Genomic DNA, 26,027 nt, shown 5'->3' on the forward strand with positions numbered 1-26,027 from the left:
CTGGACAAGGCTCAGTGTGGCTATATCATACAAAGCAGCAGCAAGAGGAGCTGCAGAGATACAGCAAAAGCCACAGGACTTCAGCACCCATGAAATGACACAGGGTTGCGAGAGATGTTATCGCTGCGGCAGATCCACCCATGACCAGAGGGACTGCTGGTTCAAGGACAAAGCATGCAGGCAATGCGGAAAGATTGGACACATTGCACAGGTATGCCGATCTGGATAAAAAAAATCCAGACAGGAAAAAAAATCAATAAAGTACAGAAAGGTACAAATGATGACGGACAGCAGCTCCGAAGACCAGAAGAGCGATAGCGACTCTGAACACAAGAGACTAAGCTGTCTCAAATTACATAATGTAATTGCCAAAGATGATTACCAGACCATTTGGGTTACCTTCACTATAGCAGGGTCCCCAGTTAAAATGGAGCTAGATACAGGATCAGCTCTGACCATCATAAATAGACGGGATTACGAGCGGCTATTTCCGCATATACCTTTAAAAGACACATCCATTATCTTGAAAACATATACGGGGCAGAAAGTATACCCCAAAGGAAAAATAAGGGTGCCTGTTGTATACAACGGCAAGGAAATACAAAAGTTGTATTTATACATTCTACAAGATGGTGGTCCACCGCTGTTGGGACGTGAATGGATCAGGAAAATACGTTTAGACTGGCACTCCATTCAGGCACTGACCAGTAAGAAAAAAAACAATGATGACGCCATACCTGAACAATTAAGACATCTTGGCCAACGCCAAAGAAGTGTTTCAAGAGAAACTAGGAACCTTGAAAGGCATCACCGCCTCAATAAAAGTGGAAGATGCAGCAATTCCCAAGTTTAAGGCAAGACCGGTGCCATACGCAATTCGTCCAGCAGTCGTGGCAGAGCTGGAGAATTTGGAAAAGGCAGGCGTATTATCCAAAATAGATTGGAGCGAGTGGGCAACACCCATCATTCCAGTCATGAAGAAAACATTGAATAATAATAAATCTGAAGAACAGAGAAAAATTCGCATCTGTGGAGACTTCAAGGTGACTGTAAACCCGGTCCTTCACACGGTACAGTATCCTCTTCCGAGGATAGAAGATATTTTCGCCTCACTATCCGGAGGGAAACGTTTCACCAAAATTGACTTGGCACAGGCATATCTACAGATGGAGGTTGAAGAGGCCTCTAAAAAGTATCTCACGATAAATACACAAAGGTCTGTACCAGTACAATCGACTGGTTTTCGGAGTAGCATCCGCTCCAGCTATCTGGCAAAGAGCTATGGAGCAAGTCCTCCAAGGGATTCCAGGGAGACAATGCTACCTAGACAACATCCTTGTAACAGGAGAAAACGACAACGAGCACCTTGCCAATTTGGAGCAGGTGCTCACTAGGCTGAGAGAACGGGGCCTACGAGCAAATTGCCGCAAGTGTGAATTTTTCCAAAATCAAATATCATAGTGGCCACATAATTAATAAGGAAGGGTTGCATAAGTCACCTGAAAAAATTGAAGCAGTCATAAAAGCCCCAGCACCTGAAAATGTTTCACAATTAAGGTCGTTCCTGGGATTAATAAATTATCATAAATTTTTAACCGAACTTAGCAACTCTTCTACACCCTCTTAATGAACTGCTACAAACAGGAGTAATTTGGAAATTGAGCGAAGACTGCAAACATGCCTTCCATAAATGCAAAGACTTAATCACGTCCAAAGAAGTTTTGGCTCATTACAACCCATCACTGCCAATCAGACTGGCGTGCGATGCATCCCCTTACGGCGTAGGAGCAGTATTATCGCATAAATTCCCTGATGGCTCGGAACGGCCGATAGCTTTTGCGCGCTCATTGAACTCAGCTGAGCGTAACTATGCCCAAATCGACAGGGAAGCACTCAGCCTGGTATGGGGAGTGAAGAAATTCAACCATTACCTACATGGACAAAAATTTACCTTGTTGACTGACCATCAACCCCTCATCTCCATATTCAACCCTAAAAAGGGTGTTCCCATTATGACAGCGCAAAGGCTACAGAGGTGGTCCCTTTTTCTTGGGGCACACCAATACAACATAGAATACAAAAGGATCAAAACAGCATGGGAATGCTGACGGGTTATCGTGCCTACCGTTGCCAACGGTAGAAGAAGCACCTATCGTAGACCCAGTGGAGATTTTCCACTCTACCATAGTCGAATGTCTACCAGTAACAAATTCTGCCATTGAAAGGGAAACTAGAAATGACCCGAGTCTACGATTTAACAGTGAAGGGATGGCCAGCACATGGCGAACCACTGTTGCCAGCATTCTCGCAAAGAGAACAGCTGTCAGTGTGCCGAGGAACCTTGATGTGTGGATCCAGAGTGGTGATTCCACCCAAACTCCAGGATAAAGTTCTAAAAAGGAGCTTCACGAGGGGCATCTGGGTAGAGTGAAAATGAAGAACCTGGCCAGGGCGTTTGTATGGTGGCCAGGTATCGATGGAGACATCGAAGAAATGACCAAGAGCTGCCTAGGATGCCAGAAGGTCCAAAACGCTCCACCCCAAGCCCCTCTACATCCATGGGAGTGGCCCTCATCTCCCTGGCAAAGGGTGCACATCGACTTTGCTGGTCCATTTATGGACTCAATGTTCTTAATCGCGGTTGATGCACACTCCAAGTGGCCGGAGGTAATAAAGATGTCCTCCACCACCACAGAAAAAACCATCACAGTATTAAGGACCATATTTGCCAGGAATGGGCTGCCGGAACAGATATGTTCTGATAATGGACCGCAATTTGTGTCCGAAGAATTCAGAAAGTTCTTAAAAAACAATGGGGTTAAGCACTACACGTCTGCCCCATACCATCCCGCCACCAATGGATTGGCTGAAGACCTTCAAGAAGGCCATGGGTAATGAAGACATAAAACTTCAGCACAAGGTGGATAACTTCTTGTTCGCATACAGGAATGCAACACATGGTTACAAACCAAACTCCCGCCATGATGTTCTTCAATAGAAGCCTAAGATGCCAGCTGGATTTGATCAAGCCCAACATCAGAAGTGACGTGGAGAACCGGCAATTTCAAGGCATGAATGAAAGGCCAACTAGAACCTTCCAGATAGGTCAACAAGTTTTGGCCCGGGACTACCGTACCGAGAATGGCAGCCTGGAACTATCTGCACATGACTAGGACCGCTGATGTATACCGTGGACATCGGAGAAAGCATAATAAGGCACCATGCTGACCAAATCATAGAGTCATCCGAAAAAGGGACAACCTACACCACAACTCTATACGCCCAACGATGAAGTAGAGATACCCATATCTACCTCCGATCCGGTGATACTGGAACCCGATGAACCCGACACTGGCATTCAAGCCGAATCAGCCTTGCCAAAAGAACCTACTACACCACCAGAAACTACTACACCACCAAGGCGTTATCCAGACCGAGTCAGGAAGCCTCCAGAGAGACTAACTTATAATTAATTAACTGCAGCAATGTTTAGATTATTTTTCTTGTAACATGTAATTAATAATTACTTAAAATATTATGTACTGGTTGGCTAAGAGGAATTGTAGTGTATGTGCCTTTAAGAGCCCCATGTGTACTGTAATGCCAGTAATGGCCACTCTGCCTATATAAGCCTGTATATTGTGTTGTATCAGTTAGTTCCCCTCCAGACTTTGTTTAGTAAACACCTATGAAACCAACTCCTGTCTTCAGTGTCTCTATCAACACACAGACACAACAATCGGCTTTCACTTCCATTAATTTCTTCCGTACTTTTTTATTTATTTATTTTTTTAAAAACACTAATTTCTGTCAGTTCCTCATTCTCGCTGGACCCTTGGTTTTCCACTATTTCTGGAAAGTATTTTGCACCCTCTGAAGACAAAGTAGGTGTTTAATTTTTCAACCATTTCCTTATTCCCCATTCTAATTTCTTCTGTCTTAGCCTGTAAAGGACCCACATTTACTTTCACTAATCTTTTCCTTTTTACATACCTATAAGAAGCAGCTTTTACAGTCTGTTTAGTCTCGCTAGTTTTACTCATTCTATTTTCCCTTTCTTTATCAATTTCTTGGTCCTCCTTTGCTGAATTGTAAAATCCTCAGGCTAAATATTCTTTTTGGAAACATTAGAAGCCTCTTTTTTTGATCTAATACTATCTTTAACTTCTCTTGTTAACCACAGTTGGACCACTTTTCCTGTGGAGTTTTGTGCCTTAAAAGGAATGTATATTTGTTGTAAATTATGTATTAATTCTTTAAATGCTCGCCATTGCTAGTCATATCTTTTAATCTAGTTTCCCAATCTACCTTAGCCAACTCACCCCTCAAACCTACGTAGTTTGCTTTGTTTAGACTTAAGACCCTAGTTTTGGATTTAACTAAATCACTTTCAAACTCAATGTAAAAATCATATTATGCTCACTCTTCCCTAAAGACCCCTTTACAACAAGGTTATTAATTAACCCTTTCTCACTACACAATACTAGATCGGAAATAACCTGTTCCCTAGTTGGCTCCTCAACATACTGATCTAGAAAACTGTCTTGCATACATTCCATGAATTCGTCCTCCACACTATTACTGCAAATGTGGTTTATCCAGTCTATGTAGATTAAAGTCCATGATTACTGTATTACCCTTGTTACACGCACCTCTAATTTCCCGATTTATACTCTGTCCTACATTACAACTACTGTTAGGGGGCCTATAATCAACTTCCACCAATGTTTTCTGCCCCTTGCTGTTTCTTAGCTCCACCCAAACTGAGTCTACATCCTGATTTTTCTCATCATAAAAATATTGCAGATAAATCATTTGAAACTTTAGCTAAAACATGTGTGTGCGTGCGCAAAGAAACCAGAGTGCACTCTGGTATCAGAGAACCTCAGCTATTGGCAGCACAAAGCCATTGCTTATTCCTCAATTACACTTAACAAGGAGCAATTATCTTACCTGCATCTAAATTTGCCTAATTGACACAAATGGACTGGCTGTTACTCCATCCCCAGCAACATTCCTGAACAAAGGGTGTACTGACTATCAGTACTGTTGCTCCAAAAAGAGATAGTTGTAAGAGGAGCATTATTGCTTACCCAGAAATGTTTTGAACCTTCAGCTGGGTGTATGCTTTTGTCACAGTAGTGAATAACCAAAGTTTTTGTCCTGCATGAAATAGGGATAATTTCTGTATGGTAGGGTAAATGAATTTAAAATTAACTTCAACTTCGAGAAAAAAAAAGTTCCACTGAACAGGTTTGTTTTAGCTACCTTCTATCACAATGAAAATGTGGCCAGCCTTCACTGTTCGTCTCATTGCCTGTACTGTGATTAGGCTACACCACTCTTGGAAATAGATCAGTCCATAGACTAAGTTGGCAAAATTCATCTTCTCCAATATTCAACAAGGGAGTATGGTTCCAAGAGGAGATAGGTGTCAAAGAAAGTGAGCCATCAGGTGGCTAGAAGACTAGTTTACACCTTACCTGCTCAATGGTTAATATTTCAATTTCTTGATTTAAGAATGTGAAGAGAGGCAGATTTAATATTAAAGTAATGGAGGAGCAGCCCAGTGGTCCCTAGTTACCTATTCCACACTGCCTCACCCACAAGGAGACGAACATAGTCAAAAGCTATTGAAAAACCACAAGGTGACTGGGCATGCTATTTTTGTTTTGAAATACTTTATGTATTACAAGTATTAGTGTCTTTCTACTTTCCTAGGAATTATCTTAACATGTAAATAAATTTGACAATTAGTTTTACCCTGAACGCAATGTGGACTTTATCACCTTCCAGAATAGACAGGAAAAGGGTTTGCCTCCTCCGTGGTCTCCAGTGCATTACTTTTTGGTAGTGGGCTATTTTCAGTCTTGTGGCATGCCCAAGTCCAAATCATCTACATACACCAGGAACAAAAGTTGGCCTAGCACTGACCAATTCCCACCCTTCATCAGAACACACGTGTGAGAAATCTGTTTATTGTCCAACAACTAACTTTCTATCCAGGCTGCTACATTTCCTCTTATACCAGATGCTTGCATTTTTCTAATGTGTCTCATGAAGAATCTTATTAAAATGGCTTCTGAAAATCCATATACTGTACACTAACTCTCCTGCATTCCCTTAATCTATTCAAAATCAATCACTTCAAAAAAAAAAATTAAATACAATTTGCATTCAACAAATCTGTGCTGGCTGTCATGCTCGAGGCTGCAATAAGTGACCTGCCACCATACGTACACAATATGCCCCAATTTTTTTTTTTTTTTTTTTTTTTTTTTTTTTTAAAACAAAATAAAACAAACCTATAATATTTTGTGCAATCTGTGCTTACCTTTCCTAGATTCATTGTTCCAATTTTAGGTTTGTCCAGCAATATAGCCTGAATGCAAATTCTGTAGCCGTGCAGAGACTCGCCTGAAAGAAGCAAGGTTTTTAAATATAGTAAACTGTTTGCTATGCATTTGATACACTTGGACATTCCTTCCTTTGGTCACGTGAATTACCAGGTTTCTCATCTGGAACTCACTGCCTGAAAGGGTGGTAGAGGCAGGAACCCTCAACATCCAAGAAGCATTTAGATGAGCACTTGAAACACCATAGCATACAAGGCTACAGACCAAGTGCTGGAAAATGGGATTAGAATAGACAGGGCTTGATGGCCGGCACAGACACGATGGGCCTCTTTCCGTGCTGTATAACGATGACTATCAGCCATGATCTTCTTGAATGGTGGAACAGGCTCAAAGGGCTGAATGGCCTACTCCTGCTCCCATTTCTTGGGTTATGATCTAAACCATTCCTGCTCTCGTCTATTTGTTAGTAGAGTAGAATCAATGATTGACTGCAGATTACCATTAATCTTACAGATGAGAAATTGCAGAAAAATATCTTGTCAACTTGAATTTACAACAAGACTACATGCATGTTAAACTGCAAAAACATTATGCTATAGGCAGAGATAAACAATCCCAATGAATCAATTAAAGCTCTACAGTCCTGCATGGTGTTAAGACAATTAAGCAACTAACTTGAAAAGGAGGCTATATGAACATCCCTATTCTCAATGATGGCAGAGCCCAGCATGCAAGTGCAAAAAACAAGGGTGAAGCATTTGCAACCAACTTCAGCCAGAAGTGCTGAGTGGAGGATTCTTCTCAGACTCCTCCCGAGGCCCCACTATCACAGATGGCAGTCTTCAGCCAATTAGATTCACTCCACATATCAGGAAACGGCAGAGTCCACTGGGACCCCAACAACACCCCAACTGTGATCCAGAACTAGCCACACTCCTAGCCAAGCTATTCCAGTAACGCTACAACACAATGAATGATACAGCACAAAAAAGGAGGCCATTCAGCCCATCATGTCTGTGCCAGCTCATTGAAAGCTATTCAATTAGTTCTAGTCCCCTGCTCTTTCCCCATAGCCTGCAAATTTTTCCCCCCACTTAAAGTATTTATCCAATTCCCTTTTGAATCTGCTTCCACCACATTTTCAGGCAGTGCATACTACGCTATAACAAATTGCTGCATAACTTTTTCCCCTCTGGTTTTGTTTTGCCAATTACCTTAAATCTGTGTCCTCTGGTTACCGACCCTTCTGCCACTGGAAACAGTTTCTTATTTAATCTATCAAACCCCTTTGTGATTTTGAACACCTCTATCAAATCGCCTCTTAACCTTCTCAGCTCTAAATGAGAACAACCCCAGCTTCGCCAGTCTCTCCAAGTAACTGAAGTCTTTCATCCCAGATACCATTCTGGTAAATCTCCTCTGCACCCTCTCCAATGCCTTGACCTCCTTCCTAAAGTTTGGTTCCCAGAATTGGACGCAATACCCCAGCTGGGCCCTAAACAGTGTTTTATAAGGGTTTAACATAACTTCCTTTCTTTTGTACTCTACTAGCTGGGGGAGCCCGGCTTTGCCAGGGCTGTTTTGGGCTGTGGGGGGGGGGGGGGGGGGGGGGGAGCCCGGCTTTGCCAGGGCTGTTTTGGGCCGGGCGGTTTAAATCGAGTGCCAGGCTTTGGGGCCGTGTGTGTCCCTTTGTGAAACAATGGCTGGCAGATCCTGAAGCCAAGAATCTCATGCCTTTAACAGCCTTCTCAACTTATCCTGCCACCTTCAAAGACTTGTGTATGTACACCCCCAGGTCACTGGGTTCCTACAACCTTTAAAATAAGATTTATTTTGTATTGCTTCACCTCATTCTTCCTACCTAAATGAATCTTTTACACTTCCCTGCATTAACATGTGTCTGCCCATTTCACCAATCTGCCTATGTCCTCCTGAAGTGTATTACTAGCCTCTTCACTTTACTACATTTGATTTTTGTCTCATCTGCAAACTTTGAAATTATACCTTATATACCCAAGTCCATGTCATTATAATAAATCAAAAAAGAGCAGTGGTCTCAACACCAAACCCTGGGGGACACCACTGCATACTTCCTTCCAGTCTGAAAAAACCCACAACCATTCACTACTACTCTTTGCCCCTTAGCAAATTTTGTATCCATGCAGTCAGTGTCACTTTAATCCCATGGGCTTCAATTTTGCAAAGTCTATTATGTGGTACTTTATCAAATGCAGAAATTTTTCTAGGTATGTCCTCGCCACAAAAAGCAAGACAAGTACAACCTGTTCAATCACTGCACTATCAGCCTATTACTCCTTCCATCACTTTGCTGAAGATTAAGCAACAGTGCAATCATAAGAACATAAGAACTAGGAACAGGAGAAGGCCATTTCACCCATCAAGCCTGCTCCGCCATTCAAGATCAGGGCTGACTTGATCTTGGCCTCAACTCCACTTTCCCACCCACTCCCCATAACCCTGGACTCCCCTGTAGCTCATATCTGTCGAGCTCGGCCTTGAATATATTCAAGGACTGGAATTCTCTACCCCAGAGAGCTGTGGAGGCAAAGATTCATGACCCTTAGAAGAAATCCCTCTGCAGCTCAGTTTTAAATGGCCAACCCCTTATTCTGAAACTATGCCCCCTAGTTCTCAGACATTCAAGGTCATTACCAGAGTCACACGCCATCAACTTCATGGACTTCCAAGGACCAGAAACTTGACTGAACAATGCAGTGGCTACTACAGCAAGTCAGAGGCTGGGTATTCTATATCAAGTCTCACCTCCCAACGCTCCAAAGCCAATCCACCCCTGCAAGGCAAAGGCCAGAATGGTGATAGCATACTCTCCACTTACCTAGATGGGTGCAGCTGCAACTAAACTCAAGCAGCTAGACACCATGCAGGACAAACAGACCGCTTGATCAGCACCTCATCCACTACCTCCACACTGTGGGTACTAGCTACAGGATGCACAGCAGCAAATTGTTACGGCTTCTTCAGCAGTACTTCCCAAACCCACGACCTCCACCACCAAGAATGACAAGGGCAGCAGGTGCTTGCAAACACCATGAGGGGAGTCAAGGAGAAATTTTCACCTAGAGGGTGGTGGGGGTCTGGAACTCACTCCCTGAAAAGGGTAGTAGAGGCAGAAACCCTCATCACATTTAAAAAGTACTTGGACATGCAATCTACAAGGCTATGGACCAAGATCTGGAAAGTGGGATTAGGCTGCATAGCTGTGTTTTGGCCAGCATGGACACGATGGGCCGAATGGCCTTCTTGTGTGCCATAAATTTCTATGATTCTATGATCTTAGGCAGTCCCTCGGAACTGAGGATGACTTGCTTCCACACAAAAGAGTCACACACCATCCTTACTTGGACATTCACAACCGTTCCTTCATCGATGCTGGGTCAAAATCCTGGAACTCCCTACATACGGGAAACTGTCGATTAACCGGCCACTAAATAACCGGAAATGTCAGTTAACTGGCAAAATTCAGGAGTCGGTTCAGATAACTTTTTTACTTTTAGTTACTTTTTTTTTATTACTCATTTCTGGCTGTGCAAGCGTCTAACTGAAGCTGTTGCTAAGCTACAGAGACAATTGCAAGCGGTGCTGATTGTTTTGAAGCTGTTGGGGTTTGTTGCTTTAGACGGAGCGTTGAGCTCCGTATCTTAACTATAGCGCTCGATTCTCCGGCATTGTTGATAGACCAGCACCAGCTTGGTCCCATCCGTGCCAGATACCAGAAAGTTTCCTGTAACAGCATCGGGAGCATCTTCATCATATGTACTGCAGCAGTTCAAGGCTGCGTCACCAACATCTTCTCAGGCAACTAGAGATTAGCAATAAATTGCTGGCCTTGCCAGCAATGCCCACATCCAGAGAATGAATACAAAAAAAAACTCTAGTAAGTTGGAAAAGTATCTCCCTTAAATACTTAGAATCTGTTTACCTACAGTGAAACATCACATTTAGTCAGTCATTCTTAAATATGTGAACGGCACTGGACAATTGTGAAATCAACTCTATTTTGTCACTGTATTTAGCAGACAGGTGTTCAAGACTGATCTTGTATATAACCTAGGCCGTTTACAGCTTTATACTTGGTTATTAACTTTTTGTAAAAAAAAACTTTGCAGGTTTCATTAGTGAAGCTATTATGGAAATTAATGAGGCAGTTGCGTTTAGATTGTCCATTTAAAATTTTGCAAAGTCAAAATTGGAAAGGCACCAAAGTAGCGCAATTGAAGGCGGCGTGATGCTAAAGCCTCTATGCAACACCACAGTCCACAAGAAACTTGATAAATGGTCAGAGAAAAATAAATTTGGTGTTAAGTGGAACATTGTTTTGTTAAATGCTTTCAAGTTGAAGTGAATTCCACCACAAGATTTTCATTGGACCCAACATCACATAATGACAAAAGCACCAAAATGGTTCTTAGTAATTACTTACCTGTGGTCTTATCTTGTTCACGCAACATAGTGTAGATGCAGTGGTCAAAGAAGTGCTCCAGGTGGTCTGATGCTTTTCCCAGCAGCGATTTGATAATATTCCGAAGCTCCTTACTCACAAGGCTATATGGATAGTCTATAAAACAATTTTTTTTTTTTTTTTTTTTTTTAAAAAGCAACATTAAAAAAGTTAATTAAGAACTCTTGGCTCTTGCAAGTAGAATTTTAAGCATTTTGTGAAGGAGTGACCAACAATTAGAATTGAAGCAAATTCTGGACATCATGAAGCACTAGCACAAAATATAAAATGTTTAGTATTGCTTTAAGATCTGATTGGTGTCTAAACATTTAAGCCTTCCATTATTTTGTTGATCATAATAGTGCAGGTTAAATACCATACTGCCATGCACTTACATAAAAAGAACAGCCACTAGGGTGCTCCCAGTATCCATAGAACTGCATCTCAACATTGGGCCAACATCTTCAAGAGGTCAGCAAACCAGAAGAGTACTCCTCCACACTCAAACTTTCTGCTCCCATCTATACGATTTATTGTGCAATCAGCAAACTTAGATATACGGCACTTTATTCCTTCATCCAAGTAATTTATTAATAGTGAAAAGCTGAGGCCCTAGTACAGAATCCCACAGATACATCACAAGCCACATCCTGCCAATTTGAGTACATACCCATTTTTTTTTTTTTTTTCTCCATTGGATGGGGGCAGAACTCAGTGGTAGAGCATTTGACTGCAGATCAAGAGGTCCCCGGTTCAAATCTGGGTGCCCCCTTCATAGCATTTTGTGGTAAACAGTGAGGAAAATAGTAAGAGGCTTCATGAAGACAGACAGGCTGGTGGAATGGGCATACACATGGCAGGGCAGATGAAATTCAATGCAGAAAAGTGAGGGAATGCATTTTGGTAGGAAAAATGAGATGACCCCATACATGCTAAATGGTACAATTTTAAAGGGGGTGCTTATGCACAAATTGTTGAAGGCAGCAGAACAGGTTAACAAAGCAGTTAATAAAGCATATGGGATCCTGGGCTTTATAAAGAGAGGCATACAGAGTACAAAAGCAAGGAAGTTACACTATAAACCTATATAAAACACGGTTGAAGTACAGTGTCCAAGTCTGGGTCCCAGAAGGAAGGATGTGAAGGCTTTGGAAAGGGTACAGAAGAGATTTAATAGAATGGCTCGAGGGATTACAGTTACGTGGATAGACTGGAGAAGCTGGGGTTGTTCTCCTTAAGAGCACAAAAGGTTAAGAGGAGACTTGATAGGTGTTTAATATCATGAAGGGTTTAGATAGAGTAATTAAAGAAAGAGTTTCCAGTGGCTGCAGGGTCTGTAATAAGAGGGCACAGATTTAAGGCAGTTGTCAAAAGCAGAGAGGACATAAGGAAAATATATATATTTTTTTTTAATGCACGGAGTGGTTAGGATTTGGAATGCACTGCCTGAGAGGGTGGTGGATACAGATTCAACAGTAGCCTTCAAGAGAATGGGGTTAATACCTGAAGGAAACAAAATTGCAGGGATATGGGACTAACTGGATTGCTCTTAGACACAGACTCAATGGGCTGAATGGCCTCCTATGCTGTACTATTTCCAAGTGCACAACTCAAAAAGTAGAGTTTACCATTCACTGTGCTGAAACATCAAAGCTTTCAGTACACTGTGGCATGCATGAATCCAGAATGAAAGAGGGAGGGGGGGGGGGGGTGGAGTGAAACCCCACTGTATAGATGCAGAAGCCAGATAGGAAAGTGGTACTTTTAAGTATTCCTCAGCATCAACAAATGGCTTCCTCAGGAATCCTGCAAATTAGCATCTAAATATGTCTGCAACATACTTTCTACTAGCTGTGGGAGAGCTGGAACCATTTTCTCCCTTGCCAGCTTAGGAAACTACATCTAGCAGGAAAAAGAACATTTCTGCATGAATATGGAATAGAACTTTTGTCTCTCACCTTAAGAAAAAATCACTGACCTCTCCTCTCTGCCATATGTTGTTAGAGAAGGAGGCACTAACATGCTCCAGCATAGTTTCAAATGAGTGAAGCTCAAATGGATGAAGTTAAAGATAACCAGCGCCCAAGAGAGCAATGCTCAGAATAGTACGCTGGTACTTTCAAGTTTCTGTTTTAGTCATGCAGCAAGAGACTGAACAGAGGTCAGGTGCTTACATAACAGAAGGGAGGGGAAATAAGGAAAAGGGAGGGGAATAAGAAAAAACAACAGGAAAATCTCATTATTTAAAAATGTCAACACTGCTAGTCACAAGTCACTCTCATAACTCCTGAAGCCCACAAAGAACAAGAGTGAAGAAGAAACTTGCTTGGTCAGCTGGGAAATGGTACAGTAATGGCAGAAGACAAAAAAAGCTCATGAAATACCAAGTATAATAAAGATTAACTTTCAAGAAATCAAACCATTATCCTGCAACTCTGAACAAGTTTTGCTAGTAAAATAATTTGTTTCATCAGACAGAATGATCTAAATTAGCAAATAATTAACAAGTCTGTCAAAAATAAAAAAAGATACCATAAAGATGGCATGGAGTGCAGAAATCTGTATTTCAGCAAATCATGTCATGTCACTTTTCTGGCAACTGGAGATCAATTAATTGTGTTTAATATATTGTGATGGTTGCCAGACCAATGGAATATACTTGGGGAGTGACTCTCGAAAGATAAACCCTGCTCCACTTGAAGTTGTTTACCAGCAAGTCCTGAATTTATCAGCGGACATGCCCATTCTTGCCCTACAAGCAATTGGTCAAGTGTGGTGGGTAAGCCTCACGTTTACAAACCACAAATGGACCTTACATTTATGAATAGGCCACATGTTTTACTCAATGTGGTTGGTTTGCAATGCCTTTTCAACAGTCAAAAAGGCAAACAGGAATGCTCAGCTAATTATAGGATACAGGAAACTGTGCTATCCGGCACCGAGCTACTGCCATTGCCTCAAAACTTCCGGATAGACCAGCATCAATGTTATCAGATAGGAGCTTTTCATCTCCGTATCTGACAACAAAGACTGTTGCTTAGCAACAGCTTGTCAGCACTCGGCCCGTGGCTTGGAAGCGTCTCTGAAGCTATTGCTAAGATACAGAGACGCTTTCTAGAGCCTGCCGTATGACCACAAACACTGTTGCTCAGCAACAGCTTGTAAACACTCGGCCCAGTAGCTGGGAAGCGTCTCTGAAGCTGTTGCTAAGCTACAAAGACGCTTTCCAGAGCCTGCCTGTGAAAAGAATGCTAGAAGAAAAAAACCTAACCAAAACGGCTGCTGATTTCTGCCGTTAGATCGAAGTTGTCAGACATTCAACCTCCGGATAGCACAAAGTTTCCTGTATTAATATTTATAAGCCTTAAAATTTAAATCTAAGATATTTTGAGTTGAATAGGTTTTTTCCTGGCAGGTGCCAGATGCACAATATATAGTGCATAAGTGATGCATGACTATGGCTGTAACAAATGCAAATTCACAGAAAATACTAAAATGAAATACATCAAGGTTAAAATCCAACTGACCATAAGAATATTGACTGAGGGTAGGGTCTGTCTCTGGTGCTTGTAGCTTATAATTCAGGTATCCAGCCAAATCCTTCACCCAGACAGATGGATTTCCAGGAAACAAGTTCTGGCTTTTATCCAGCTGTTCCTGAAGTTCTTTCAAATCAAGCTGCAGAGAAAGTAACTACATTTGAGTTTATATGGCAGCAACCTCAATTTATATGACTAGACAACACTGCACAATTATCTGGCATTTACAAAATAGTTTTTGGCTGGAGGTGGGTAAAAGGGGATAGACAAAGTAAGTTCCAGCAGGAGTTAAGTTTAGCTCTTTAAATGGGGCCATGATGAGCCAAGTGTTGGGGCTCAAGCTCTCTAATTTCAAGCATGACATCAAAATCACTGTTCAATTTACCAGATTACAGAATCAGAACACGAGAACAGCTCACTGACAATACATTGGTGTAATAACATGGTTCAGAGATAGGTTGGGCAGGGCAGCCTCATTTCACCCCAAAGTCAAGCTCCCAATATTAGTTATGTCATCAGATAGATTATAGAGCAGGAGTGTCAAAAATCCATTATTTAAATCTTATTCCATAGGAGCTACATTTAATACATTTTAAGTGGGAAGAGTAAATAGTGAAACTCAATAATCAATACAAACTGGTAGATTTCTTTAAACTACAATTTTATCAAAATTTCAATGGCCCAGAAATTCAGGTCTCCACGGGTGAGTACGCATGGGGTACTCACCCGTAGGCCGAATGGAAGTGCCGGTTTTCTGCATGCACGGGAAACCGGCACTTCCGTTCCTCTGAACGAAGAGGTCCAGAGGTCGAACGCGCACACAGGAGAGGCTGCGCGTGCGCAAACTTACGGGTTTTTTTTTTTTTGGGGCAGGTTTTCCCAGGATCGTAAGCCTGCAGGATTTAGAAATGTAAAAAGCAGGCGTAAGGCCTGCTTTTTACAAGGTAAGTGGTCAATTAATTAAAATGAAAACATTTTTTTCCCCCCCACAGGTTTATTATTTTTTAAATACTTTAAAGCAAGGTAAGTTTATTTTTAGCTCCGTTAGAATATAAAATTTCAAAAATTTAAATTGTTTAAAATAGTTATTTAATGTAATTTATAGTTTATTTAAAAAGTGTGATTTAAAAAAAAAAAAATTTTTTGAAGGTTTACTGCTATTTTGGGGCCGTAGTATTTATAAGCCTTGACAGGTCTTCCTGTCAGACTTATGAATGGGCTTTTCCCTCCTCCGATTGGCTGTCCATGGCCCACATGATCCCAGGGGACGCATCGCACTAACTGCGCCCCTGGGATACGCAAGCACAGCGCACTGGCAGGTGGAGGAGGCCCCGGATCGAAATTCCACGGAAGCCCAGAGCTCAACGGCCAGTGCACTAGGTAAGTGCAGGTCAGGGGCTTGCACCCGCGGGAAGCCCCCGACCCAAATTTCTGGGCCAATAGGTTTCCAACCAAAAATCAGTTTAGTGCAGTAACTGAAATCCACAATACTGAAAGGCCAGAACAAACGTACAGCTTTAACAGCAGCCTCCAAAGAAGGAAACATCTTGTTCTTCATCCCTGCATCACCGCTGACTTTCTTGATCACCTTTCCTCCAGAGGCTGGTTTCTGTTGCTGTTGCTCAGGACCGGGTACTGGCGGAACTTGCTCTTTGTTTTGCTTCTTCCCCATTTTCTCAAACCCAAGTTCAAAAAGGGTTTCAGAAGGTTTCAAAGGAGCTAAGAAAAAAAAAAGTTATTGTCCATCAGATACAATTATATTTGTCAGGGTGGCTTCCCAGTCACCAAGCACACCTGCAAGCCACATTTCAGCACCAACAGTACATTGCTGACAACAGTTTGGTTGGAGCCAATTTTTTTTGTCCAATGAAATTGGACATCTGCATGGCACTGAACACAACTGCAATTCAATTAGAATTTAACTAGTTAATAAAGGCAGCATATCAAGATATTCTACAGTGTCACAACTCAGGGAAGCACAATGGTTGTCCTGCCAGTCAATTTCTCAGCACAATTCATTTGAAAAAACCACCAAAAATCACAGGATGACAAAAACCCCACTTTTTAAAAATATTCGTTCCTGGGATGTGGGTGACATTGGCAATGCCAGCATTTATTGCCCATCCCTGGAGAAGGTGGTGGTGAACCTCTCCATTGAGTTTCAACAGTTCTATTTTATGTGAGAAGATAAAAGAACTTACGATTTGTGCCAAGTTTTCTTTGGTCTAATAATAGATCAAGAAATGATTTCCAGGAGACCAACAGCACAAGTCCAGGAGGATCACATTATTTTTGTTTTCAGCTCTAAACAAAGTTGGAAATCCCAGATAATCATTTACCGAGAAGTAACCTACATTTGCTGAATGCTTCAGAGACAGCAGAGTTTCTGCAGGATGACCAGAAATGTTAAAAAGTTGGTTACTGGAGCTGCAGTCCCTAGAGCTGGAGCAGGAGCAGGCTCACCAAATACAGCAGCCCAATCCTCAGCAAGGCAAGATGGCCAGATGTATCAGCCTGAAAATGCCAAGACCAACAAGGTTAAGCTGCTAACAGTGGCTAGAAAAATCATGTAATGCCTTCTCTAGACATTTGTTCAGGTCTGTAGCCTCAGATCACTGCTTAATCCAGTGAAGAAAACACCGCAGGACTAGGGTTGGGGGCAGAGAGAAAAGAGGGTTGGAGGAACACAAATCAGATGATCTACACCTAGGTGAGATTGCTGGTGAATGTGCACAACAGGAAATAGCAATTCTTCAATAAGGCAGAAAAGGGACTTGGTTTAATCCTGTGCAAAAACATGACTAAATTCAAAGTGAATCTCATTTTTAGTTTGTGTACTTGCTCTGCACTTTCCCCCCACCACCCACTATACCCATCCATTGTTCAATGTATTCCTCAATTGGTATTTTCATTGAACTAATTATTTAGGACAAGCAGAGTCGTCTGCATTGCAACAATGACAGTGTGTGGCTGCTTAGGTGATAAGGGTTGTAGTGCTGATTTTTATGGGTAGCCAATTTATTTATTGGTTGGAGGCTTTGACTTTTTATAAAACCCAAGCTAACCAAAAAAGTCTTAAGGTGAGAAATTCCATAAAAGATTATCCACATTCAAGTGGATTATGTTTTCCTCCTCCCAACTGAAAGGTCCTAAATGTTTACTCTGGTTAGAGCAATCTACCGCTAGGTCAAATACAGAAGCAGGTATAAATAACAAGCCTATGAGACAGTTCCTAGAAAATGGGCCCTTGCTGCAAGCAGACAAACAAACCTGCAGCTGCAATTCCCTCAGCCCAGTCATACCAAAAATAGCAACACTGGCACGATAGTGCTTTTTAATTTAAAAACAATGCCATATTAAGACAAATTGCCCTTGAATTAGTCCTAAAAAAAAATGGTCTTTTACATCTGTCCTGGCAGGTTACAGGGGGAAGTGCAGAGAAAGGCACAAACATACCTTGGTTGTGACAATGTTTGTTAACTAGCAGTACGAGTGTGATAGTTTTATATTCAATTACAGGGCACAAATTCCCCATGTTTGGGACAAGACTACTGGGACATATTCCAGGTGGGGTGGGGGAAAAGTGGTTGAATTTGAGGTGGTCACTCACCTTGCCGCCACCCCCCCCCCCCGCAATAAGGAACTCCAAGAGGGGGTGTGACAGGGGCAGCATCTACTTATTGCACCCACCCCATCAGAAAAGGCAACAGTACTGAGATGACATCACCCACCAGTACTCCCTCACTTGCACTCCATAGGAAGCACATCTAAGATGCAGAAGTACTCCTCGCAACCTCAGTGGGGTCCACAAATGCCAGTTTCCTAAAAGCCATGGATCAGGAAAAGCAGTGAAATCACCCTTTAAAAAAAAAAAAAAATTTAAAAAAATTGGCATCTTCAGCCAACGTAGCCTGCCCCCCTCAAAATGGCATGGTGCCATTCTGACAATACACTCTCCTCTTTTTGCCACCTTGAAAAAAGGGTGGAGGTCCTGGGAGCTCTAAATAGCACAGGCACTTGTTTCATTTGCATAAAGGCTTTGAGACAAGGCTGAGGCAGACTGCCAGCCAGAAGTCCCATCCCACCATGCTTCTGGCAGCAGAGCAGGCCTCCAGGAATTTCAGCTCCACTGTTGCCACCCAGTGCTAGTATTTCGTGTCTTCTAATGGTCGAACAAAATGAGCATTGGCAAAGCTCCATGAGCAAGATGCTCACCACCTCATAGGAGGAGCGTAAAGCTAAACAGATCAAAGAGCAAAACCTAGAAACACTTTTGAATTGGTTTTATTACATTTATAGAAACTAAACAGTCTGCCTGCTGAGGTGAAGGTAAAATATCTCCCAGCTTTAACTGAAGAGGTCTCATGCCCCAATATTCCTCCCTCAATTATTGGAGTCATTAGTTTGCCGTTCTTGGGAACTAGTTATATCCAAATTTCTTGTTTGTGTACATTACAAGTGACTGTACTTAAAAATTAATCCATTGGTTATAAAGCACTTTGGGATGTCCCGAATGTGAAAGGCGCTATATAAATGACAATTCCCTCTGTCACTTCAGCAGAGTGGCATTTAGTTAGATAAAAATCTAACAGTTGCCCCATTTTACTTCCGCAATTAAATTAGCATTCACTTCTTGACAAACAGTACTTGCAGCTCTTGTGAAACTAAACAAAATTCCTAGCCAACTGTAATCAGAAACACAACTTGCAAGTTCTGAAGCTGACAAGCGGAATTAAAGAAATGTTTGTGGGCTCATTATCCTCTACATTTTGTACAGTCGGCCATTCGTGGATTGTGAACTGCTCATTTTTAAATGTCATGGGCAACAAGCAGATTTCATCTCAACTCCATTACTTTCTCCCGCCTGAAAAGTTGGAAAAGTGCAAATCAAAGTTGCCAAACAAACTTACATTTCACAATAGCATTATAAAAAAGTACAACAACATTTCTGATCACAGTTGACTAGGAATTTTCTTGTGTCCAGCTGGTCCCACTCTATAGGCCATGGTAACTTGGCTGGATGTGCCGTTGGACCGGGGTGGGACCAGCTACCAGGAAATTACAGGCGGTTTCTTAAAATGGCAGGCAGGGGATGTCTGGGAGCCACAGACAAGCATTATAAAAAAAGAGGAGTTTGCATGGTCAATTTAACAGAGCTACAGGTATCTGGATACAGGGTTGCCAACCCTCCTGGATGGTCCAGGAGTCTCCCAGACAGCAATGCAAGCGACCTGGGACAAAAACAGAGTTTGCACCCATGTACTTACTTCATCTGTTCGCAGGAGGTCTCCTTGGAACTTTTTGCGCAACTGTTGCTGGTGCAAGACCAGAGTCAAAGATACTCAACTACAGGAAATGCATTAACATTTTCAAACAACAGGCATGTGCTGTGTGTTCAGACATCATGTGATCAAGCCTCCAGGAATACCTCCAACCAGAATTGGCAACCCTAGCCTTACTAAAGAAAAAAAGGACATTCGTGGGCAACAATAAACCAAAGTGCTGATTGGACCTTCACAAACAGCTATAGGCCAAACTAGATGATACAAGGATAAAACCAACAGGCCTTAAGCAAGGCTCAAGATTACAGTGAAGTGTTCTTTTAAGTGGGGGGGGGGAAAGCAGCATCAATATCTGATTAAGGAAATTAAGGAACTGAAGGGAGTGTATGGATAGAAACGACACAGAATGCACTCTGCATTGTATGAACTGCTGGGATTGTGCCATGCTGTAGGAGGCAACTGGTCCAGTATAGTGCAAGATTAAAATAATTATTCTGAAGCTTTGCTCATTTTTCCTTTCCTGCTCAAAGAAAATTAAGGTTTGGAACCTTACCTCTGGAGATGAAATGCGTTGGATAGTTCACAATTGAACAACTATGTATTCTAGGCCAAATGCTTACCCCCCCCCCAATTCTGTGAATATATTTAGCTGAAAACATGAAAGTAATAATGGGAGTTTATCTGCACTTGCACTTCATCAGATTTCATAAATGCTTAGAACTGTGGAAATGGATACCCCACAGATATCAGTGCAGTCAGATGTTTATAGAAATTACTGGTTCACAAGTGCATTATGCTGACACACACATCAATTCAGCCAGTCTTCTCCTTACAAAAGATAGAGAACAATACAAGTCCAGCAGATCCAAGACTCACAGCTGTCCACTGTGGTAATTCAGTGAGTTAGTCTGAAATTTGGTGTTTGTTTGTTGTGGTAAACATTGCATAGGATCCAGAAACCTAAAGCACGAGCCAATAATTGAACTGTTTTAATCCTTCCATTTCTGGCACTCAAGTCTAGCTTCTGTAAGGGCTCAGGAATAAGACAGATGGTGGAGCTAGATTATTGAGTATAGTGCTGGGGGGACAGTTTCACAGGTGCTTGTTATCTTGGCTTGCCCAAGTGGTCATTATTCATGCGAGCAATGTCAGCTTATATGGCTGCATGGGACTAACTACAAGCCTGATACAGTCCTCACCTAGTGTCCTCTGGCAGCCATTAGTCAGGCTCTGGGAGGTAGGCATTTGTGCAAGATGGGGAAAATTGTGAGAAAGGCAGGAGGAGTTTAATTGTTAATTTGTTGGTTTTGATGACTGAAAATTGGATTGCAGGGAAAACAATAGACTGAGGCATCAATACTTCCATAGATGTCATGGCACGAATTCTGCACGCAACATGAAGTGATTAAAGTAGTATTAAGTACACTATTACAGACCAGAGTGAATATTTCAATTCACTGCAAGAGTATCCTTTTAAAATGAAATTACCCATTTAAAGAGTGAAAATTTGAACAATTCTCAAGTCATTTCACAATTACGCAAGTTTTGTAAAGTTCCTTAGTCACTGTAGCATGAATTTAATTCCCCTCATACTAGTTTAAAATTAACTGCTTTTCTTTGATTGATCTGAAATTGAAAAAAAAAAGTCCCATTGAAGAGATTTTAGCAAAATGTTAATTGAATTCACATCAACATTGTGTAGTTGATAGTGTTTGCAAACACTTCCAAGTACTTTTTAATGTTTATTCTCAATTCACTCAGTAGAACAAAACTTTCTTGCAGCAAAACATGCAAGTGTAACAGAGCTCTTAATGCTAGACATTAAACAGCTTAATAAAAAATAAAAAAAATAAAAAATCACAATATTTCAATGGGACAAGGATTAGACTTAAATACTTTCACTTTGAAACATTTTAGCATGGGTGCATCACACCAAAATGTCTCAGCAGTTTATTATGTTGACCACCATTATTCAGGGTCTAATCAGAACATATTGTAACTACGAAGTAAATCTAATTATCGCTAATGCTATCGTGCCATTATTAATAAATAGAAACGAATGCTAGTTGAAAGATGGAATTATAGTAACATAAAAAGGATTTACTATAAATTTAGTCTAATTGTTGCATCTATTTGCAGAGAAATTAGAAGATGCAAGAACTATAGAGTAGTGATAATGGGGGACTTCAACTATCCGAATATTAGACTGGGATAGTAATATAGTGTAAAAGGCAGAGAGGGGGAAGAATTTCTGAAGTGTTCAGGAGAACTTTCTTGATCAGTACGTTTCTGGCCCAACGAGGAAGGAGGCATTGCTGGATCTGGTTCTGGAGAATGATGTGGGTCAAGTGTCAGTAGGTGAACATTTAGAGAACAGTGATCATAGTATCAGAAGGTTTAGATTAGCTATGGAAAGGCCAATTTCAGTGGTATGAACACAGATCTGGCCCAGATAAAACCATATTTCTGCTCTCTCCCCATACCCCTTGATGCCTTGTGTCTAGGAAATAGAGCGCGCAAGATAAAGCAGAGAAAAGCACATGACAGATGTCAGGTCTAGAATACATCTGAGAAACAGGCTAAATATAGAAAAGTTCAGAGAAGAAGTGAAAAAGAAAATAGAGGGACAATGATGATATGAGAATAGAATTGCAGCTAACAAAAGAAAATCCAAAAGTCTTCTATAGGCATATAAATAGTAAATTAGTAAGGAGGGATGGGTCCAATTAGGGACCAAAAAAAGGAGACCTACACATGGAGGCAGAGGTTTTAGCTGAGGTACTAAGCGAGTACTTTGCATCTGTCTTCATCAAGATGCTGCCGATGACATGGTGAAGGAGGTGGTAAAAAAGAGACAATGGATGGGATAAAAATTGATGGAGAAGGTACTAGAAAGGCTGGCTGTACTTAAAGTAGATAAGTCACCAGGACCAGATGGGATGCATCCTAGGACGCAGAGGTAAGTGAAGGAAAAAAAAAAAATCAGAGGTACTGGCCATAATCTTCCAATCTCCTGAGAAACAGTAGTGGTGCCAGAGGGCTGGAGAACTGCAAAAAAAGAGTACACCCTGTTCATAAAAGGGTGCAAGGATAAACCCAGCAACTACAGGCCAGTCAGTTTAACCTCTGTAGTGGAGAAGTTTTTAGAAACAATAATCAGGGACAAAATTAACAGTCACTTGGACAAGTGTGGCTTAATTAAGGAAAGCCAGCACAGATTTGTTAAAGCCAAATCGTGTTTAACCAACTTGAGTGTGTTTTTTTGAAGTAGTAACAGTGTTGATGAGGGCAATGCAGTTGGCGTGGTGTACATTAATTTCCAAAAGGTATTCGACAAAGTGCCATATAATAGGCTTGCCAGCAAAGTTGAAGCCCATGGAATAAAAGGGACACAGTGGCAGCATGGATACAAAATTGGCTAAGTGACAGGAAAGAGAGTAGTGGTGACCAGTTGTTTTTCCAGACTGGAGAAAGGTATACAGTGGTGTTCCCCAGGGGTTAGTTCTAGGACCACTGCTTTTCTTGATATATATTAATGACTTGGATGTGGGTGTACAGGGCACAATTTCAAAATTTGCAGATGACAAAACTTGGTATAGTGAACAGTGAGGAGGATAGTGATAAACTTCAAGAGGTCATAGACAGGCTGGTAGAATGGGCAGACACAGGGCAGATGAAATTAAAACAAACACAGGAAAGGTGTGAAGTGATCATTCTTTCTACCAAAATGTGAGGGGAAATATAAACTAATAAAGGATACAATCCTAAAGGAGGTGCATGAACAGAGAGACCATGGGGTATATGTGCACAAATCCTTGAAGGTGGCAGGACAGGTTGAGAAAGCAATTAAAAAAGCTTACAGGATCCTGGGCTTCATGAAAAGCAGTAGAGTATAAAAACATGGAAATTATGGGAAATTATGACAAACCTGTATAAAACACTGGTTTGGCCTCAACTGGAGTAGTGTGTCCAATTCTGGGTACCACACTTTTGGAAAGATATGAAGGCCTTAGGAGAGGGTGCAGAAGAGATGAGAGAATGATGACTTTCAGATAGAATGGAGAAGTTGGGGTTGTTCTACTTAGAGAAGATTTGATAGGTGGGGGTCTGGACAGAGTAGAGAGAAACTATCCCCACTGGCAGAAGGGTGGAGAACCAGAGGACAGATGTAAGGTGATTGGCAGAAGAACCAGAGACAGGAGGAAAAACTATTTTACTCAGAGTGGTTAGGATCCGGAATGCACTGCCTGAGGGTGGTGGAGGCAGATTCAATTGTGGCTTTAAAAACTTAAATTAGATAAGCGCCAGAAAGAAAACATTTGCAGGACTAAGGGGAAAGGGTGGGGGAGTGAGACTAGCTTAAGTGCTCTTGCAGAGAGCCGGCGTGGGATCGACGGACCGAATAGCCTCCTTCTGTGCTGTAACAATTCTATGAAGCTGTAATATAACATTGATTTAAATTACCAATATGTTAACCAGTCCAGGCACAGTATCCAGACAGACTTAGCGACGCTTCCTAAAAAGATTTCAGAAAGACGTTCCAAGTCGGACCTCTGAACAGAGCATGCGAGGCAAGCTAATCGGTAACGTGCGTTGCAAGGCCGAGGACGCCTCAATTTCCAGCCGGCTCGGCCCAGCGCAATCCAACAAGCCTTCGCCCCGCCCCCGGAACGGGCCCTGATAGAAAGCCGCTATCAGAGAAGCTTTATACTCACGGACTGGGTCTATCCGAGGCATGTTTTCAGACAGAGCTTTCCGCAGCGACTTCTTCTCATTTCGAGTGAAGGCGGTTTTTTTATTTTTCTTATTGACGATTTCCCACTTCCCAGCAGACGCCATTCCCGTGGCAGGGATCAGGGTTCACTGTACTACAGGGTCGGAGCGCCCAGTTTGGTGCCACCGGGAACGGCTTAAAGTCTTTCTCAATCGGGCGCTTTTTCAAACAATGCCTTGTGTCCAATCAGAGCGGCCCGAGGCCAGTGGCATGCCACGTCGCCTGGGTGCCCTTGTTACGTCACAAAGTGCAGCGTTTCCCGGGGTCTGGTTGGGGGGAGGTGCTGTTTTGGAATGTGACCCGGGGCGGAGCTTCGATTCTTCTTCCTGGCAATTGTCAATTTAAATTTCAGCATGTGCCCCCTTTTTAAAGGGGCACAACCAATAAGGACTGTAACCGAAAAACAAATTAAAAGGAAACTTAACAAATTAAATTAAAATTCTATTCCTGGGGATGATAATGTACTCCAGTCCCGCCGGTGCCCACTGGTCGCGGAAGGCCTCGAGCGTGCCGGTGGGCACCGCGTGCGGGGAGGAGCTGTACAGCGCGGCCCGTATCTATATATATAAATCGGTCGATCTGTCATTCTGTCTGTCATTCTGTCATTCTGTCTGTCATTCTGTCTTTCTGTCTGTCATCGCGTGTGCGTCTGGCGGGCTATGCGCTCGAAAGTTACAGGGCGTACCTACGCGCGCGTTACCTCCAAAGAAAGCTTACGCTTCCGAGATGGTTTTAAGCGTATTTACGTTTCGGCCAGGCTAAAATCGCGCCCGCGGTATCCCAAAGACCTTCAACATTCCGCTCATTAGCATCTCATTATCCGCTCATTAGCGACAGAGTGACCTCGAGCTCGACCAATCGTACGCCGGGTTGCTGGCGTGTGCCGCCGGGCCAATCGGTGCGTGTGTGGCCGGGCCTTATCGTTCTGAACCGAGGTGAGTCGCTGCCATCTTGCTTCCATTCTTTTTCCTGCTTTCTGCGTCTTTCTTTTCAAATATACATTTCCACCAAAATAAAATTGAATTTATTAAATTGTTTTTAAAAAAATCACTCATTTGTAAACCTAACCTGAACATTCTTTTTCCTACCTTTCCCCGTTTTTTTCTTAGGCCTCAAAGCCTGCGCCTTTCTTGCCCAGCCAGGACCGAGCTAGGTGATTGCGCTTCTGCTAAGCTCCTCACCACCCCCCCGCCGTGTCACGTTACCCAGGGCAACGGCGTCAGCCACGAGGGTCAGGGTGCGCGTGCAGCAGGAGCAGGTGAGACGCGGCGTCTCTGTTCCGCGCTCGGCGGGGGGGGCGGGGCTTGGCCGCCGGCCGTCTCTCAGAGCCGCAATCGGGCTCGGCCGGGGGGGGCGTGGCTCGGCCGCCGGCCGTCTCTCAAAGCCGCAATCGGGCTTGGCTGGGGGGGGGGCGGGGCTCGGCCGCCGGCCGTCTCTCAGAGCCGCAATCGGGCTCGGCCGGGGGGGGGGGTGGGGCTTGGAGAGCGGGGCTCTCGGCCGGGGGGGGCGGGGCTTGGAGAGCGGGGCTCTCGGCCTGGGACCCCCCCGCCCCTTCCACCCCCGCCCCCCCTTCCCCTTCCCGCCCCGCCCCCTTCC

The 26,027-nt window shown here is 42.7% G+C and overlaps 1 protein-coding gene and 1 non-coding gene across 3 annotated transcripts in view; one reads left to right on the forward strand and one right to left on the reverse strand.

The window, feature by feature from the left end:
• tmem214 (transmembrane protein 214) overlaps positions 1-24,738 on the reverse strand; it is a 58,660-nt gene extending 33,922 nt beyond the window's left edge. The window contains exons 1-5 of one of the 2 annotated variants that reach the window (XM_085996900.1): positions 24,373-24,738; positions 15,889-16,094; positions 14,364-14,514; positions 10,819-10,953; positions 6,335-6,417 (exon numbers count right to left, since the gene is read on the reverse strand). In XM_085996900.1, the coding sequence (XP_085853026.1) occupies positions 6,335-6,417; positions 10,819-10,953; positions 14,364-14,514; positions 15,889-16,094; positions 24,373-24,496 (699 nt within the window). In that variant the 5' untranslated portion in view covers positions 24,497-24,738. Of the gene's footprint in view, positions 1-6,334; positions 6,418-10,818; positions 10,954-14,363; positions 14,515-15,888; positions 16,095-24,121; positions 24,337-24,372 lie in introns of those variants that run through there. The other variant, XM_085996901.1, reaches the window with a different exon arrangement.
• Positions 11,537-11,608, forward strand: trnac-gca (transfer RNA cysteine (anticodon GCA)). Its single transcript has one exon. It is a non-coding gene; the product is annotated as a tRNA-Cys (tRNA).
• Positions 24,739-26,027: the final 1,289 nt, after the last annotated feature.

Source organism: Somniosus microcephalus, chromosome 9 (genome assembly GCF_052327205.1).
Source record: "Somniosus microcephalus isolate GS21.2 chromosome 9, FLI_Smic_1.0, whole genome shotgun sequence".
Lineage (NCBI taxonomy): Eukaryota > Metazoa > Chordata > Chondrichthyes > Squaliformes > Somniosidae > Somniosus > Somniosus microcephalus.